The sequence below is a fragment of the Heloderma suspectum genome, chromosome 1 (genome assembly GCF_057233095.1).
Source record: "Heloderma suspectum isolate Gila_16-S chromosome 1, 16-S_ref, whole genome shotgun sequence".
Lineage (NCBI taxonomy): Eukaryota > Metazoa > Chordata > Lepidosauria > Squamata > Helodermatidae > Heloderma > Heloderma suspectum.
In genome coordinates this window covers 125,007,325-125,023,346 of record NC_139458.1, presented here as the reverse complement: position 1 = coordinate 125,023,346, position 16,022 = coordinate 125,007,325, and the positions used below count along the sequence as shown (strand labels likewise).

The window sequence follows — 16,022 nt, the reverse complement described above, 5'->3', positions numbered from 1 at the left end:
AGCTTGGCTCATTCTGTTGTGCCAGTGGGACCAGCTGTTGGCACAACACGAAGCTAAAGCAATGCCAGAAAGAAGCTGAAGGTCTTGTTTTGGAAACTGGACAGGTCAGCAGAACTCCCTTCTGTAAGCTCTGCTGACCTGCCCCATTCCAAAAATGAGAATTTTGGCTCATTCCCAGTTGCTTTAGGAACTACTAGCTTCCTGTTGCACTAGCAGTGGGTTCCACTGGCATGTGGGCAGCATTGGATACTGCCGACTGACACAGTACAGGCAAAGCCTAAGCCCCCATTTCTGATACTGGGTTGCCAGGCCCTTTCTGTCAAATATCCTGCAAGGGTTGGAATGCTCTCTACATGCAGAGCTCACAGACATATTACTCGCCCCAGGTGTCCTTACAAGCTGCAAGCTGTCCCTCCAAGCACACCTTATCTACCATGATGATAAGAATTTTTCTAGTGGGAAAATAAGAGACAGCTCAACTGAGAGAACTATGTCTCAAGAGTTCTTTCTCTCCTGATTGCCACTGTTACCACGGTACTAAGGAAATGTGGACACCTATTTGCTAAGCTGATTTATCAATGGCATTAGCAGCCCCTGTGGGTAGTCACTTCAGATGAAATTCTAGGGAGAGGAACTGACCAGAAGGCTCATCGCTGTTTCCTTAAGCTGCCAAGGAACACCTAATCTCATCCTGAAGGAGGGCAGTGAAAGCAGATGCCCTTCACTAGCAACTGAAACAAATAGAAAACCTCTCATTTGTATTTCATGTGGTCTAGGACATTCATGAGTGTCCTTTGTACCTTCTAAACATTTTGGCAGAGCAAGGACTAGATTCATTCTGCTCTTCCTAAACTCTAAAACTGATTGTGGAATCTAGAGTCTACTCGAAGCATCTGCAAGAGTGGCCTAGAGGAACCTGAATATGCCCTTGCTCAGGCCCAGGAGGGACTCACCTTCCACCCTCTGAAGCCTGGCAGTGGGTCAGTGATGCCTCTGGGCATGTGAGGTGGTGCAGAGGCCTCTAGTATGATGCAGGCTCAGCAGTGGCCTGGATCCCTTGGCATGCCATCGCCAGAATGGACCCTGAAGCTGCTGGGATACAGCATGTCTCTGTCCTGATTCCAAAGGTCATTATGTTGCAACCGGAACAAGGATCTTCAGGCCAAATTTTGGTTGTAGCAGAATTTGCTCTGTCTCTAGTCACACTTGGCCTGTCCCTGTCATATGTTTTGGACTCAGAAGAATTCCAGTGTGAGGTCTTCTCTATGTTTGTGTATTGCAGTGTGGGTCTTGTTGAAGGGAGCATCTAAGAAGAATCCCTTATTTATTTTTTTGTTTATTTTCCACCCCGCCATTTACTTCAAATAGCAAACTGCATTCAGAGCAATTTAAAACTATTAAAGACATCTGATTAAAACCACTAATCAAAACAAATAAACTAGCACAAGAGAGTGAACAGACTTTGGGCTTACGGTATTAGCAATTAGGCTGCCCTCTCAAAGGCTATATAGGGGTGGAGTGTTTTAACCAGCCAGGAGAGAGAGGTAGCTTGGTGTGCTTCCTCGGACAGAGAGTTTCAGACTGAAGGGGAAACTGCCAAAAAGGCCCTGCTTTTTTTTTGTAACCATGTTCCAGGCCCCAGAAATACAGGGAAGTCGAAGTAGGGCCCCATCTGATAACCGAAGCCTACAAGGAGTACCATATCTGTTCCCTTTTTCCTTGTTGGTTCTTTTGATGTAATTAGTGTCTTTTCTAATCACTTGGAAGCAAAATTCCCCCTTCTTTTGTTTAGTCTCCATATGTATTGAATTGGTTTTTCCACAGGGATGAATGGCATGGCAAACTGTACAGTTGCTATACGGTGGGTTTCTGGAAGAGCCATTGGATAGCATGCATAGGAACACTAATGATAGATTTGACCAAAGCGTACTGCAGTTGAGCCAAGTCTTTCCATTGCCTTTAGAAGACATTTTTAAAGGCCAAATTCTGGTCTGGGGCTGCCCTTATACTGTGGTGACCTTATCAGATTTCTTAAACGTTCATGACTTGGATGGGAGGCCCTCAAATGAAAGTGTAGCAAGCAGCGCATGAAGTTATTCAAAACATGAATGACTATTCCCTTTGCACCAAAGCAATGGAGACAGAATGCACCATCATTCTGGGGATCCAATGTGCAGGAGTACAAGCTCTGGTTAGCATGATTGAAGGTCAAATCTGGACACCTGAATTTAGCTATATCATGAAGTTAGGTCAGAAGTCCTGAAAATTGCCACATGATGGGGGCGGGTGGAAGAGACAGGGGAAATCCCATGGCTGTCAGGAGGACAGATGTTCATGGAAAGCAGGGTTGGACCTGAAGATTTCCTGCAGACCCCCCTTTGTATTTACTCCGAGGCTGAGGGGCTAATTGGATGTTGTGTGTAAACACATGGGGTTGTATCCAACAGTGTAATTCCGCCAAAGGGAAGGGAACTGTCACTGGCATGGATTTTGCCTCCTCCCTCCCCGTGTGCCCCCCACATCTGCTCTAGAGGGTTGGGGGACTCTGGGGAAATGATTGAATTCCACTGTCGAAAGAGAAGTAGTGGCTAACTACATCTACAAGTAGGGCGCTGATATTTTTGACAGTCACTTGATGTACCTGACAAAGTAGGCTTTTGCAATGAAAACCCATATTGCAAGAAACCAGTTAATCTCTGAGATGCCACAGGTCTCTCTGACTTATTGCTGCATCAGAACATGGGTATTCTTCTAGATTTTTCTTTTGAGTTTGAAAGCTTTTGGATACATTCCAAGTAGAAAACATACATGCTATGATGTGATGTGGAAAACCAGGAGTGAGAACTTCTTACTATTCACCTTGTGGAAGAGAGCTGGGAGGTAAAAAGCCCTAAGCCCCACAGCACTCCTCTTTCTGGGATACTTGAGGGGATCCAGGACTTACTTACTTAATTTATTTAAATTTATTTCTCAGCTTTTCATTAAAAATAGTGCTTCAGGTAGCTAAAAATAAAATACAGATAAAATAAAGTTATAATTAAAACATAAAGGGGGCATCTTTTTGCATCCTCAATGTACCACCTAATAGACTATTAGCACTGTCCATATTTCTGCTACTCTTGTTTGCTTCTTCCCTTTCTGGTGAACTGCCTGTCTCCTTGGAGGTGTGACTGTATTCTGGGCCTTCTTTCCCAACCTACATGCTTCTCCCCTTTTCTTTGCAATAATGAGGTGCCACCTCATGCATGGAAGCTGTGGTTTGTTCTGTTCAACATAATTCCATGTCTTTCCCCATTTGGCTTTGTTCACTGGCCATTAATTGTACTGCAGCTAGAACAGAATGTAGGCATTGAGTGGTAGGACTAACCTCTGAGGATTTGAATGTGTTTGAGTGGCTATAGCAAGGGGGTCCCACGGTAATTTACATGCATATCTTTCCTCTCCCCGCTGCTTCATATGCCTCCCCTGGTATGCCTTTCATGAGCTGGGGACTGTTTTGTTTTTTTAGAAGAAGGCCGTGGTTGCATTCTCAGCCTCTTAGCTCTGGGATCTCCAGTGAATGAGCAGGCTTGTGCAACGGTTGCACTGGGCCCTCTGCAAACCAGTTCCAATGGCTGACGTTCCTGCTGCCGCAATGCTGTTTTATTCATGAAGACCCTGAGGCTGACCACCCCTCAATGGCCTGGTTCGCACATAACACCAACCATGGTTTATTTAAACCATGGTTGTTGCCCAGCCCAGGTTTGTCTGGCAGATGATCGAACAAACCACGGTTTGTTTTCTCAGTCCTTGGATTGTTAGTTTCCCTCTTCCTTCACCTGCTCCCTCCCCATATTCCAACTGTCTTTGTGGCACTGCAGTACTGTCATGTAAAGAGGCTGGTTTTTTTTTTACTGCTCTTGCCTACTGCTTCTGTAGCCTGGGGAAACAACCCATGAACAACCTACGATTCTGGCTTCACACATAATGACAATCCATGGTTTAAACAACCTACTGTTCACAACCCAACAACAAACCATGGATTATTTTTGTGGGTTGTTCGTGGATAACGACCCATAGTTAACCCATAGTTGTGGGTTCGCACATAATGACAACCCATGATTCAACATACCATGGTCAGTTAAACCATGGTTTGTCATTAATTGTGAACCAGTGTGTGCAAAGATATCTGCAGTCTGGGGAAGGGGGCACAACCAAAACAGAATCGACAGGCAAACCAGATAAAGATAGAGGCTTACTTCAGCTGTGGATGCTGTTATCTTGATACTATCCTAGTTTTACATGGAGGTGAGCAGGCAATCAGGCCTTTAGGAAAGATGCATGCAAAAATGTGGCTTATGGAAAAGGAGCTGCAAACACATAGTAACCCACTCCTTTCTCCTTTAATTCTTTCCAATTATAGAAAAGGAAGAGGGCTATCACTGCCCGCCGGCAGCATCTCAAGGTATGTATTGTTTTTGATGGTTCATAACAAAGGGTCTGGTTCTTTGTTTTCTTCTTACCTTTCCCTCAGAGAAGAGATGGTTAAAAAAGAATCCCTAAGCCCCACAGCATTCCTCTTCTGGAATGAGTGTATCTTCTTCCAAAGTGCTTTCTGACATACATACATGCACACACACACACACACACACACACAGAAACTAGAACCAGAATTGGTCAGAATATTCCACACCATTACCTGTTGCTATTGTTATAGAGGATTTCTCTATAACATTTAATTTCTCCATTTATAGAGGATTTCTAAAGTTCCAAGTGCATTACAGTTTGTGTCATGTTTTCAAGTACAGCATCTCCAAACCAGCCATGACAGCAGCAATTCCGACAGCACTTTAAACACACTGTCCAATCATGTTGGAATGGAACTCTCCCCCCACCCCCGGCCTCCCATTTTAACAGCAAAAGGGCACAGGTGAGGGGTGCTGCTGAACCCTCCCCACACACCCCAGTTACCTCGCAGCAGCCCCTCTCCCCAAGTGCTTTTGGCCCAGCTGAGGTCATTTCTGGTAATAAAACTGATCTGAGAAGAGAAATTGCAGGGGGTAAGCTACAGCTGCGAGGGCAGGGTATTGTACTCCTCACATGCATTCCTCTGCTGTTGTTAAAATCAGACCCACACTCCTTTCTACACAGTGGGGCAGTGCAATTTATAAACAAAAACATAAGAAGAGTCCTGGTGGATCAGACAAAGGGTCCATCTAGTCCAGCATTCTGTTTATACAGTGGCCAACCAGCTGTCAATCAGGAACCCACAAGCAGGACATGAGTGCAACAGCACCCTCCTGGCCATGTTCCCCAGCAACTGGTGTACATAGGCTCACTACCTCTGATACTGGGGAAATGGGGCTTCTGCCATTACATTTAGCTTGACTGTGCATCCAGTCATTAATTTTACATAACATCTACTGAAGCTAAGAGGTTGGGACTTGCCAAATCTACCCAGCAAATCTGTGGCAGAGCCTGGTCGTGAACCCAAGTCCTAGTATTACATTTTACCCAGGAAGACCATGCTGGCTCTACTCTGCACTTCTTTCTATGCCTTGCACCTCGTTCTGGCACCAGCGTTGCTGTTTGCTCTTGGGGCACCATGGTCTATCTCATGATGCAGCTGTGGCCACACTCCCCTCCCCCCACCTGTGGCTTCTCTCTCACCCTTGACCAATGCTTCCACTCTCCTAGTAATTGTGCCTCTCCCAACATTATTCTCCAGAGTGTTATGCTCCAGATTGCTGCTACTGAACTTGAAAGAGAAGCTGCAGCTAAAGAACAAGAGAAAGCCAACTACCTTGCTGAGCACTGCCCAGCTCTGCATCTCCCAAGTTCCATGCAAGAACTGCAGGTAATAATTCCACCTTCACTATCACACAAGACCAGCAACATTTGACTCCAATGCTAGTGCATTATTCTATTTACAAGTGTGGCCTCAACCCATTGGGCCCCCCTTGTGGTTTTGAATGTGAGAGTGCAAGCGGTACATCTCCTTTTCACACTAGATCTTTGCAGAGTAGACAGTTGAACACATGTTGGCCCAGACATTGATTTTTTAAAACACATCTCTGCTTAATTTGTGCCTGGTAATGCATGCAAAAACAAATGAGTAACAACTATATCGAACATTTCAGTCAGAATCCATAGTATTGCTTGGAGAGACCACAGGTACCAGGTTATTTTAATGGACTATTTTCGCCTACATTGTTTTTGAAGCAGGGGCACTGTTGCCATCTAAAGAAGGTGGGGTTACATTAACCCTCATCAAGTTCAGATCACATGTGGCTTTCCCTCAGAATCACCTATACTTGTGGTAAACCCACTGCTTCCTCCTAATATGCTAGGTCCACATTCCAAAGACAGAAATCCATTTGCTTAAAAAAAAAAAAAAGTGTGTGTGTCTGTGTGTGACTGACTGACATTATGAGATATAAAGAAGTAGCTAATCAAATGTTCTTAAAATACACTACTTTTTTGCAATTTAATCTTGGATAAAAACGGAAATGGTGCCCCTGATTTATTTATTTGTTACATTCATATCCCGCCTTTCCTCCAAGGAGCTCAAGGCAGCATACATGATCCTACTGCTCTCCATTTCATTCTCACAACAACCCTGTGAAATAGGTTACAGTGAGAATCAGTGACTGGCCAAGGTCCCCAGTGAGTTTCATGGCCAAGTGAGGACTAGAACCTGAATATCCTGAGTCCCAGTCCAACACTCTAACCACTACACCACACTGGCTCCTAATGACTGACGGAAAAACCAGGATCAACCCTGTCCAGAGAAACTTTCACAACCTTCTCAAGAATGTCCTGATGAAATCATTCACATCCCTCAGAGTCCAGTCTTATAAAAATAGTTTCAGAAGCAGGAGGACATATGCACGGAGGCATTACAGGGTCTCACCATGTAGCAGGTTTCTTGCACTGCAGTGGAACCTGATCTGGTTAAGGTGGTAGCCAAGGCTGCAATCCTAGACACACATTCTAGGACAGCCTTCCCCAACTGGGTGCCCTCCAGATGTTTTGGACTACAACTCCCAGCATTCCTACAACTCTTAGACACCACCAAGACTGAAGACTTTAAGATACTCTACGGCAGCCTTCCCCATTTTGTCAACCTCCACATGTGTTGGAGGTTGGACTTCATAATGTTTTCGACTAACGTTAGTTGAAGTCCAAAACATCTGGAAGGCACCAGGTTGGAGAAGGCTGTTCTAGGAATGAAGTCCCACTGAAATAAGATTGTTGTTAAGGGCATACCTCATGGCAACATCTCCTGCCCCCAGTCAAACCAGCAGCTCTGCAAAAGTCCCCCACCAAAAAAACCCACGAAAGCATGAAGTGGCACATGAAACCCCATTTATTTATCACATTTATACTCTGCTTTTCCTCCAAGGAGGTCAGGATGGCTGATATATGGCTCCCAGATAGTGTTGCATCCAGACTCTACTCAGGACCAGACTTCCTTGCTGTAGTTGTCATATCATGTTGTTTCAGACCATTTGCTGGGCATGTTGACATTACACTTCGGCCTAAGCCCTTCTATTGCTCCCACCTGCTGTACAGTACAGGTTGAATACCTGCGGGCACTGCAAAGAATACGGGTACTGCACAAGCATATCCAACTGCCAAAGAAAGCCCCATGTTGATATGCCACTGGATAGGGTGGGCAGACTTTAGACTTAAGGGATCTTCTTTGTTTTTCACTGGATCCCCCAAGTCCACCAACCAGAGCCAGATGCAAAATAATGATTACAGAACAATCATTTGCCCTGGGCAAATGGTGCCTCTGGGCAAATGGTTACTTAGCCCACACATTTGTTTTCAGTACTAGAAGTGGAGCTTACACATAAATCCTATTGCATACCAATCTGCTCTTATTTTCCATCAAACTTTCTTGATTTCAGCATCCTAATGTAGGAGAGGAAGAAATATTGTTTTGGGTCGTTGCTATTGTACTCTTACATAATTGGGAGTCAGAAGCACTTGCTGATCTATTGCAAAGCACTCAGAGAGCTATCACTAGTTTCCAATCTACATCTGTCCTAGAAGTCCTCAGTATGATGTAGCGCAGTTCACACATGCATGTTCATCACTTCTCACTGGATTTAGGTTCTCAGATTTCCTAAATATGAGCTGGCCCCAAGAACTAACTGTGAACATTTCTGAAACTTTACATCCAGACATATGTACTGAAGACCCATCAGATACAGTTTTTTCCCCAGCTAGGGCTGGAAAGGCTGGTGAGGAAGTGTCAAATGGTTTTTTTGAGCAACCCTCTTTGATAATCTCTCCTTCTTTCTCAACAGGAACTGTGCAGAAAGCTTCATTCTAAGATAGAGGAGGTTGATGAGGAAAGATATGACACAGAGGTTAAATTACAGAAAACTACCAAGGAGGTAATTTTTACCGAAGCATCCAGCTCTGTGCTCTGTTGAGTGTGTGTTCCATTTCTGGAGTGTCATTGTCCAGGGACGTTTGTTTCCAGAGGGTGGGCTGGGACCATCACAAGGCTCTGGAATACAAGAACTTCATGTATTGAAGTCCAGCATGCTGGCACTAGGTGGTAGAAGAAGTTAAAGAAGCCTAACATTGGATCAGGAAAATGGGTCCAGCAGGAAAATCCTGAACAAAGACAAAATTCCTTAAAAGGTTTGGGAATTACATTTCTAGGCAGTCAGAATATGTATTCACCAGTCACGCTTGATATGTTTAAAATAAATCTTGAGTGTTCACCTGAAAGACACAATATGTATCCAGTGGAGTAGGAAAACATGCAGAATATATGCAAAGGTAGACTTTTCCCTTGCCCATACAGACATGAGGAAAGGCATCTGTTACCAGGGCTGATTTGCATTCATAGATTGGGACATATATGTAAACTCCCAGGTAAAAGATTTTAAGAAGTAAAAAGTTTAAAGTGGAGGAAGAGACATGAGCAATGGCTGAAGACATTTTGTAATATTCAAATGTTTGGGGAAGGTTAGTCCCTTTTTTTATGAGAATACAAATTCAGAAGCAAAATGATAAAAGACAGATCTTGGGATAGGATGCAAATTCTGCCACGTGTTTGAAGTATATTCTGGGCTAGCATGGGGGAAAACAATTGGTGTAGACACACCCACAGTGTAACTTCACATCACACTCCTAGCACTGCTTTTCCTTTACAATCACCTACTCCTGTCCTATCATTTCAATATACTTACACTTTGTTGGACTGTCTTCTGTCATAGATTAGTGGGTTTAAAACAACAGCAACACACCTCCCAAATGTGACTTAGGCCAACTTTCTCACTCTTGCAGGCCCCCTCTCATCACTCGCTGTTTCTCACCTCTCTCTAGCTTGAAGATTTGAGCCAGAAATTGTTTGACCTGAGGGGCAAGTTCAAGAGGCCACCCCTGCGTAGAGTCCGCATGTCTGCTGATGCTATGCTGCGTGCCCTTCTGGGTTCCAAACACAAAGTCTGTATGGATCTCAGAGCTAACCTGAAGCAAGTCAAGAAGGAAGACACTGAAAAGGTATCTAGAGAGTCTAAAAGAAGCATCTTCCATGCATTTGCTGCAGAACTTCGCACATGTGCTTAGCCAAAACCATTTTCGTGTTGAAACAGCCAGCATGTCAAAGACGTGGGCAGATCCATTGTCACACGAGCAGACTCCCGCTCACACAACAAAATGTTCTGCTTCTCTCTTGCCCTGCAGCTGTCCACATCCTCCCCAAATCTGCCCTGGAGGGTCCCCCAGCCCTCTGGAAAGATTTTGAGGGTGTGTGGGGGGGCTTCAGGGGAAGAGGGAATTACACCCCTCCCCATTCCACTGATGGAAGCCCTTCTGTTAGTGAGATGAGTTAATTGGATTCCATCCACTGAGTTTATGATCAGGTCTCTGCTGCCCCACATGTTTATGCTTAGGGCTCAGTTGTCCAGTCTAGTATTTAACAATGTTGCCTTATTTCCATGTTGCGTTCATTCTTTTCTATTTCCCTTGTCACTATCAGCTGGCCTCAAAGTCTTCCTTTTGTTACACTTCGTAATTGCCTAAAGCCAAGGGTAGGCAATTACAAAGTGCCCATCTACAAAGGGTAGGTGCCCTCCAGATGTTTTTGACTACAATCCCCATAAGCCCAAAACAGCATAGCCAATGGTCAGGAATTGTGGGAGTTGTGGTCCAAAACAACTGGAGGGCGCCAGGTTGCCTAGCCCTGCTTTAAGCAGCCCAGTGCAAGAAAATCTTGGTTGCTTTTTAGACAAAATATTTTTTTATGCTAATTGGAAAATGTCAGACTTTGAAAGGGCATTACACGTCATCTATATTTGGTTTTTACTAAGAAACAGATGCCAAACATCTTCATCATATGTTGGAGGTAGGGATGTACAGTTTGTGTAAAATCTGTTCCGTCTGTGTTTTGTGATTGTCAAGTGCCTTTCATTCTGTCATCCACCCATTGACAGAATCAGATTTTTTAAAGTTTCCAAATTTGCACAAATTTGTGTAAATGTGCAATTTTGCATGTGCAAAAATGTGGAAATTCCCCTAAAATGTGCATTATCACACTTTAGCCTATGGGGGAAATACACAGTTTGGGTTGTTTTTTAAATTTTGTGTATTTTTCTATGATGAAATTTGTGCAAAATTTGTGAAAGTTAGAAAAACAGTCTGCAAGTCCATGGAATCCATCCAATAGGGGAAAAGCCTGACTGCTGCAGAATCCGCAGGTCAGATTCATAATAATCTGAACTCATTTGAGTCTGTTGCAGAATTCTCTGACATCCCTAATTGAGGTATGTGATCTTTGCAGATGCATGAATTCAGGGGAGGACTTTTAAATCAATTTAGGCTGCAATATTATACACATTAACTTGGGAGTAAATCCCATTGAACTCAATGGGAATGACTTCTGAATAGATATTATAGGCTAGCACAATTTATTGTTTTAAGCCGCGGGCCACAGCTAAGACATTACTCATCCATTCCTCCATTTAACCTGCACCTTTCCACCTAATGGGCCCTCAAGGCAACTAGGCATGTACGAAAGTCACTTACCTTTTCGCAGGGGTGCTTCGCGGTGGGGGGGGAGGCGCTTCGCTTCTCCCCCCGAAGTTCAGGCAAGGGGGGGGAGCCATCCCGCCTCGCCCGGCCAGGCCGGGGGGGGAAGCTTCCTGCCTCGCCCGGCCGAAATTCAGGCCGGGGAGAAGCGCCCCGTCTCCCCGGCCGCGAAACAAAGTATAAAAAAAAACAAAACAAAAAAACCCCCGTGATAGGCTACGTAACGATTAACGTAGCCTATCACGGCTAGATTTCCAAAGTCAGCCATGATAGGCTACTTAAATCGTTACGTAGCCTATCACAGGTGACTTTGGGGGAAAAAAAAAAAAAGTGCATACGCAAATGGCGGCAGCCTATGGGCGCCGCCATTTGCATACGCGCTTTTTTTTTTCCTTTTCAAAGTCATCCGTGATAGGCTACGTAACGATTTACGTAGCCTATCACGGCTGACTTTGGAAATCTAGCCGTGATAGGCTACGTTAATTGTTACGTAGCCTATCACGGGGTTGGGTTTGGTTTTTTTTACACTTTGTAATGGCAGCGGCGGCAGCCGGTCAGAAGACTGGCTGCCGCCCCCGCCCCCGACAAAAGGCCGCCGAACCGCCGCCGGGAGGGACATTCGCCAAAGGTAAGTCCCATCCCGGGGGGTGTGGAGGAGCGGAGAATTTAACCGCCGATTTCGGGGGGCCGAATGCGTTGGCGCTCAGCCCCCCGAAGATTCGGGGAGAAATTCTCCGCCATCCCTAAAGGCAACATACAAGAAAGATAAAACAAAATACCATTGCAAACTATATAAAACATTAAGCACCAAAACAAGCAAAACAAAGCAGCACAGAATAAAAAGAGGAACAATTTTTAACCCCACACAATTTTACATGCCCCCCACCCCCAAAAGGTCTCAGAGAATGAAAAGGTTCCAGTTCGCTTCCTAGAATAAAAGGGGCTGGTTACGCAGACTTCCTGAGCAAGAGCATACCTGAGAAGGGCCATCACACACTGATAACAATCATTGCTCATTGTCATAATTACAATTATGACATGATTTTAATTATAATGATTTTTAAAATGTCATAATTAAGATAATATTGCATTTTTAAAAACCTATAATTAAAATAATATTGATTTTTTGTGAAAGGCAATGACAGATAACAGTGTTGTTGTTGTTCAGTCATGTCCGACTCTTCGTGACCCCGTGGACCATAGCACGCCAGGCCTTCCTGTCCTGCGCTCTCTCCCGGAGCGTGCTCAAGTTCATATTCATTGCATCGGTGATGCTATCTAGCCATCTCATCCTCTGCCGTCCCCTTCTCCTTTTGCCTTCAGTCTTTCCCAGCATCAGGGTCTTTTCCAGAGAGTTTTCTCTTCGCATTAGGTGGCCAAAATATTTGAGCTTCAGCTTCGGTATCTGTCCTTCCAATGAGCACTCAGGCTTGATTTCCTTTAGGATGGACTGATTTGACCTCCTTGCAGTCCAGGGGACTCGTAAGAGTCTTCTCCAGCACCACAGTTCGAAAGCATCAATTCTTGGGCGCTCAGCCTTCCTTATAGTCCAGCTCTCACAGCCATACATTACTACTGGGAAAACCATAGCTTTGATTAGACGGACCTTTGTCGGCAAGGTGATGTCTCTGCTTCTTACTATGCTGTCTAGGTTTGCCATAGCTTTCCTCCCAAGGAGCAAGCGTCTTTTAATTTCATGGCTACAGTCACCGTCTGCGGTGATCTTGGAGCCCAAGAAAGTAAAATCTGTCACTGCTTCCATTTCTTCCCCTTCTATATGCCAGGAAGTGATAGGGCCAGATGCCATGATCTTCGTTTTTTTAATGTTGAGTTTCAAACCAGCTTTTGCACTCTCCTCTTTCACCCTCAACAAGAAGCTCTTGAGATCCTCTTCGCTTTCTGCCATTAGGGTGGTATCGTCTGCATATCGGAGGTTGTTGATAATTCTCCCGGCAATCTTAATTCTGACCTGTGATTCATCCAACCCGGCGTTTCTCATGATGTACTCTGCATATAAGTTAAATAAGCAGGGTGACAATATGCAGCCTTGTCGTACTCCTTTCCCAATTTGGAACCAATCGGTTGTTCCATGTCTGGTTCTGACTGTTGCTTCTTGACCCTCGTACAGGTTTCTCAGGAGACAGGTAAGGTGGTCTGGTACTCCCATCACTTTAAGAATTTGCCACAGTTGGTTGTGATCCACACAATCAAAGGCTTTAGCGTAGTCAATGAAGCAGAAATAGACGTTTTTCTGGAATTCTCTTGCTTTCTCCATGATGCAGCGAATGTTGGCAATTTGATCTCTAGTTCCTCTGCCTCTTCGAAACCCAGCTTGTACTTCCGGTAGTTCTCGGTTCGCATACTGCTGAAGCCTAGCTTGTAGGATTTTGAGCATCACCTTGCTGGCATGTGAAATGAGCGCAATTGTGCGGTAGTTTGAACACTCTTTGGCGTTGCCCTTCTTTGGAATTGGAATGTAAACTGACCTTTTCCAGTCTTGCGGCCATTGTTGAGTGTTCCAAGTTTGTTGGCATATTGAATGAAGCACTTTAACAGCATCATCTTTTAGGATTTTAAATAGCTCAGCTGGAATACTGTCATCTCCACTAGCTTTGTTGTTAGTAATGCTTCCTAAGGCCCACTTGACTTCACTCTCGAGGATGTCCGGCTCAAGTTCAGTGACCGCACTATCATGGCTATCAGGGACATTCAGATCTTTCCTGTATAGTTCTTCTGTGTATTCTTTCCACCTCTTCTTAATCTCATCTGCTTCTGTTAGGCCCCTGCCTTCTTTGTCCTTTATCATGCCCGTCTTTGCACAAAACGTTCCCTTGAGATCTCCGATTTTCTTGAAGAGATCTTTAGTCTTTCCCAGCTTAAGTCTAACATTGTAGGAGCATACTTCCATGTCCTCTCCTTCCCCTGTTGTCCTCCAACACTCCAGAGCAGCTTTGCAGGGAGCACAAGGGGCTGCAGGGGAGGGGAAATCCCTCCTATCAGAGGTTTCTTTTCCTCTGGTGGAAGGACACCATTGGATTGAAATCTCCATTATAAATCAACCAGAAGCTGACAGGCACCAGAGAAGGCATTCAGCTTTATCAAGGACTAAGTGATTGCAAAAATGGTACAATCAGACAGCTTCCAGAGTTTTCTGATCATGGTGACCAAGGTTCTGAAATGTCCTCAGCAGTGTAATCAGTTTCACTTCTTCCTACATATAGTCCCACCAGCTTTCTGTAGAACATTAAGCTCTTTTGGTATTTTTGATATAGCTTCAGCTTTCCAGTGGAGAGCTTCCGAGCCAACACTGTTTATTTTATTTATTTATTTATTACACTTATATCCTGCCTTTTTTCCTCCTTAAGGAACTCAAGGCAGCATACATAATCCTCCTCCTATCCATTTTATCCTGACAACAACAAGTCTGTGAGGTAGGTTGAGCTGAGAGTCTCTGACTGGCCTAAAGACACCCAGTGAGCTTCCATGGCCACCTGGGGACTAGAACCTGGCCCTCCCGACTCCCAGTCCAACACTCTAACCACTACACCACACTGGCTCTCACTATGATTAGGGATGTCGGAGAAATCCGCAACAGAACCAAATGTGGATTTTCATGAATCCGACCTGCGGATTCTGTGGTGGACTGCCTTTTCCCCTGATGGGCAGATTCTGCAGACCTGTGGACAGGTTTTCCAACTTTCCTGAATTTTGCACAAATTTCATGGCAGAAAAATATGCAAAATAAAAAACCTGGACAAAAATGTGCATTTTCCCATAGGCTAAAGTGTGAAAATGTGCATTTTGGGGGAATTTGCACATTTTCACACATGGACAAATGCGCAATTGTGCAAATTCGGGCAGGGGGGGAGAATCCAGTTCTGGTGATGGGTGGATAATGGAATGAAAGGCACCTGACAATCCGCGAAACACAGATGGAACGGATTTTACACAAGCTGTTGTTGTTGTTGTTCAGTCGTTCAGTCGTGTCCGACTCTTCGTGACCCCATGGACCATAGCACGCCAGGCCTTCCCGAATGGTCAAATATATAAGCGATGGTAGGATTTTCTCTGTCAAGCAAGGGCTGTGTGAGAAAAAGCAAGTGGATGTCGCCTGTGTGCGTCCTGTTGAGGGCATGGACCAAGCTTGAACATTTCTCTTCTTCCTCCCACAGGAGAAAGATCTGCGTGACGTGGGCGACTGGAGGAAGAACATTGAGGAGAAGTCTGGAATGGAGGGCAGGAAGAAGATGTTTGAAGGTGGTGGTGGCGAGTAATATGAATCACCCAGCTGTTCAGTCTGATCCTCATCCCCATACAAGCCCCAGTTCTCCTCTTCCACCTATCCTGCCACCTACGTTCCTACCAATCCTTTACAGCGCTGTTTTGGGGATGACTTTTGTCAGGCCACAGTTGTACTTCATAGTGCCACCTACCACACAGAACCTACCCGCAGCCTGATCCCATATCATTGCTGGGCAGACCACTGTCTTGAGCTGAGAAATGTCTTAAATGCATTTTGCAACCGTGGTAGTTGCATGAGCTTAAACGATTCAGTCCTCATTAAATCCTGTCATTTGGTAGGATCTGTTGCTGCAAAGTGAACTAAATGGATGTAAATAAAGCTTTGAAAGTACGGCTGGATTTTTAAGCCTTGGGAGGCCAAGGCGTGAAATGGCTTTGTGTCATGAGGCCCTTTATTTCCTGACATGGGAACTGTGCTTAGACCTCTCATAGGTACAAATCATTTATCTTTTTTTTTTTTTTAATGGAGATACACATATGCTGTTTTGCAATGCATACACAGAGGACTTATGTCTGATGCAGTTGCTTTATGCATGCCATGAAATTAACTGGCATTGAGAAATGTCCCTAAAGCTGAATGCAATCGAATTTGTAGTTGCACCCACCTATTTCTTCCCCAATGTTTTGGACTTCAGCTCCCATCAGCCCTAACCAGTATGGTCAATAGTCAGAAATGCTGGGTGTTG

At 44.7% G+C, this 16,022-nt stretch overlaps 1 protein-coding gene across 1 annotated transcript; it reads left to right on the top strand.

The window, feature by feature from the left end:
• The first annotated feature begins 4,379 nt into the window (after positions 1-4,379).
• On the top strand, positions 4,380-15,710 carry TNNI2 (troponin I2, fast skeletal type). Its single transcript, XM_084856071.1, has 5 exons — positions 4,380-4,444; positions 5,708-5,836; positions 8,298-8,387; positions 9,331-9,507; positions 15,207-15,710. Exons 2-5 carry the CDS (start codon positions 5,714-5,716, stop codon positions 15,306-15,308), a joined length of 492 nt encoding a protein of 163 aa, XP_084712197.1. The 5' UTR covers positions 4,380-4,444; positions 5,708-5,713; the 3' UTR covers positions 15,309-15,710.
• Positions 15,711-16,022: the final 312 nt, after the last annotated feature.

What these genes read in the sequence shown, in the direction of transcription:
- TNNI2 (XM_084856071.1), top strand. Translation starts at nt 5,714, where the DNA reads ATGCTCCAGATTGCTGCTACTGAACTTGAAAGAGAAGCTGCAGCTAAA. An exon ending in TACAGAAAACTACCAAGGAG is followed by an intron (nt 8,388 to 9,330) that starts GTAATTTTTACC and finishes ACCTCTCTCTAG; the next exon opens with CTTGAAGATTTGAGCCAGAA. An exon ending in AGAAGGAAGACACTGAAAAG is followed by an intron (nt 9,508 to 15,206) that starts GTATCTAGAGAG and finishes TTCCTCCCACAG; the next exon opens with GAGAAAGATCTGCGTGACGT.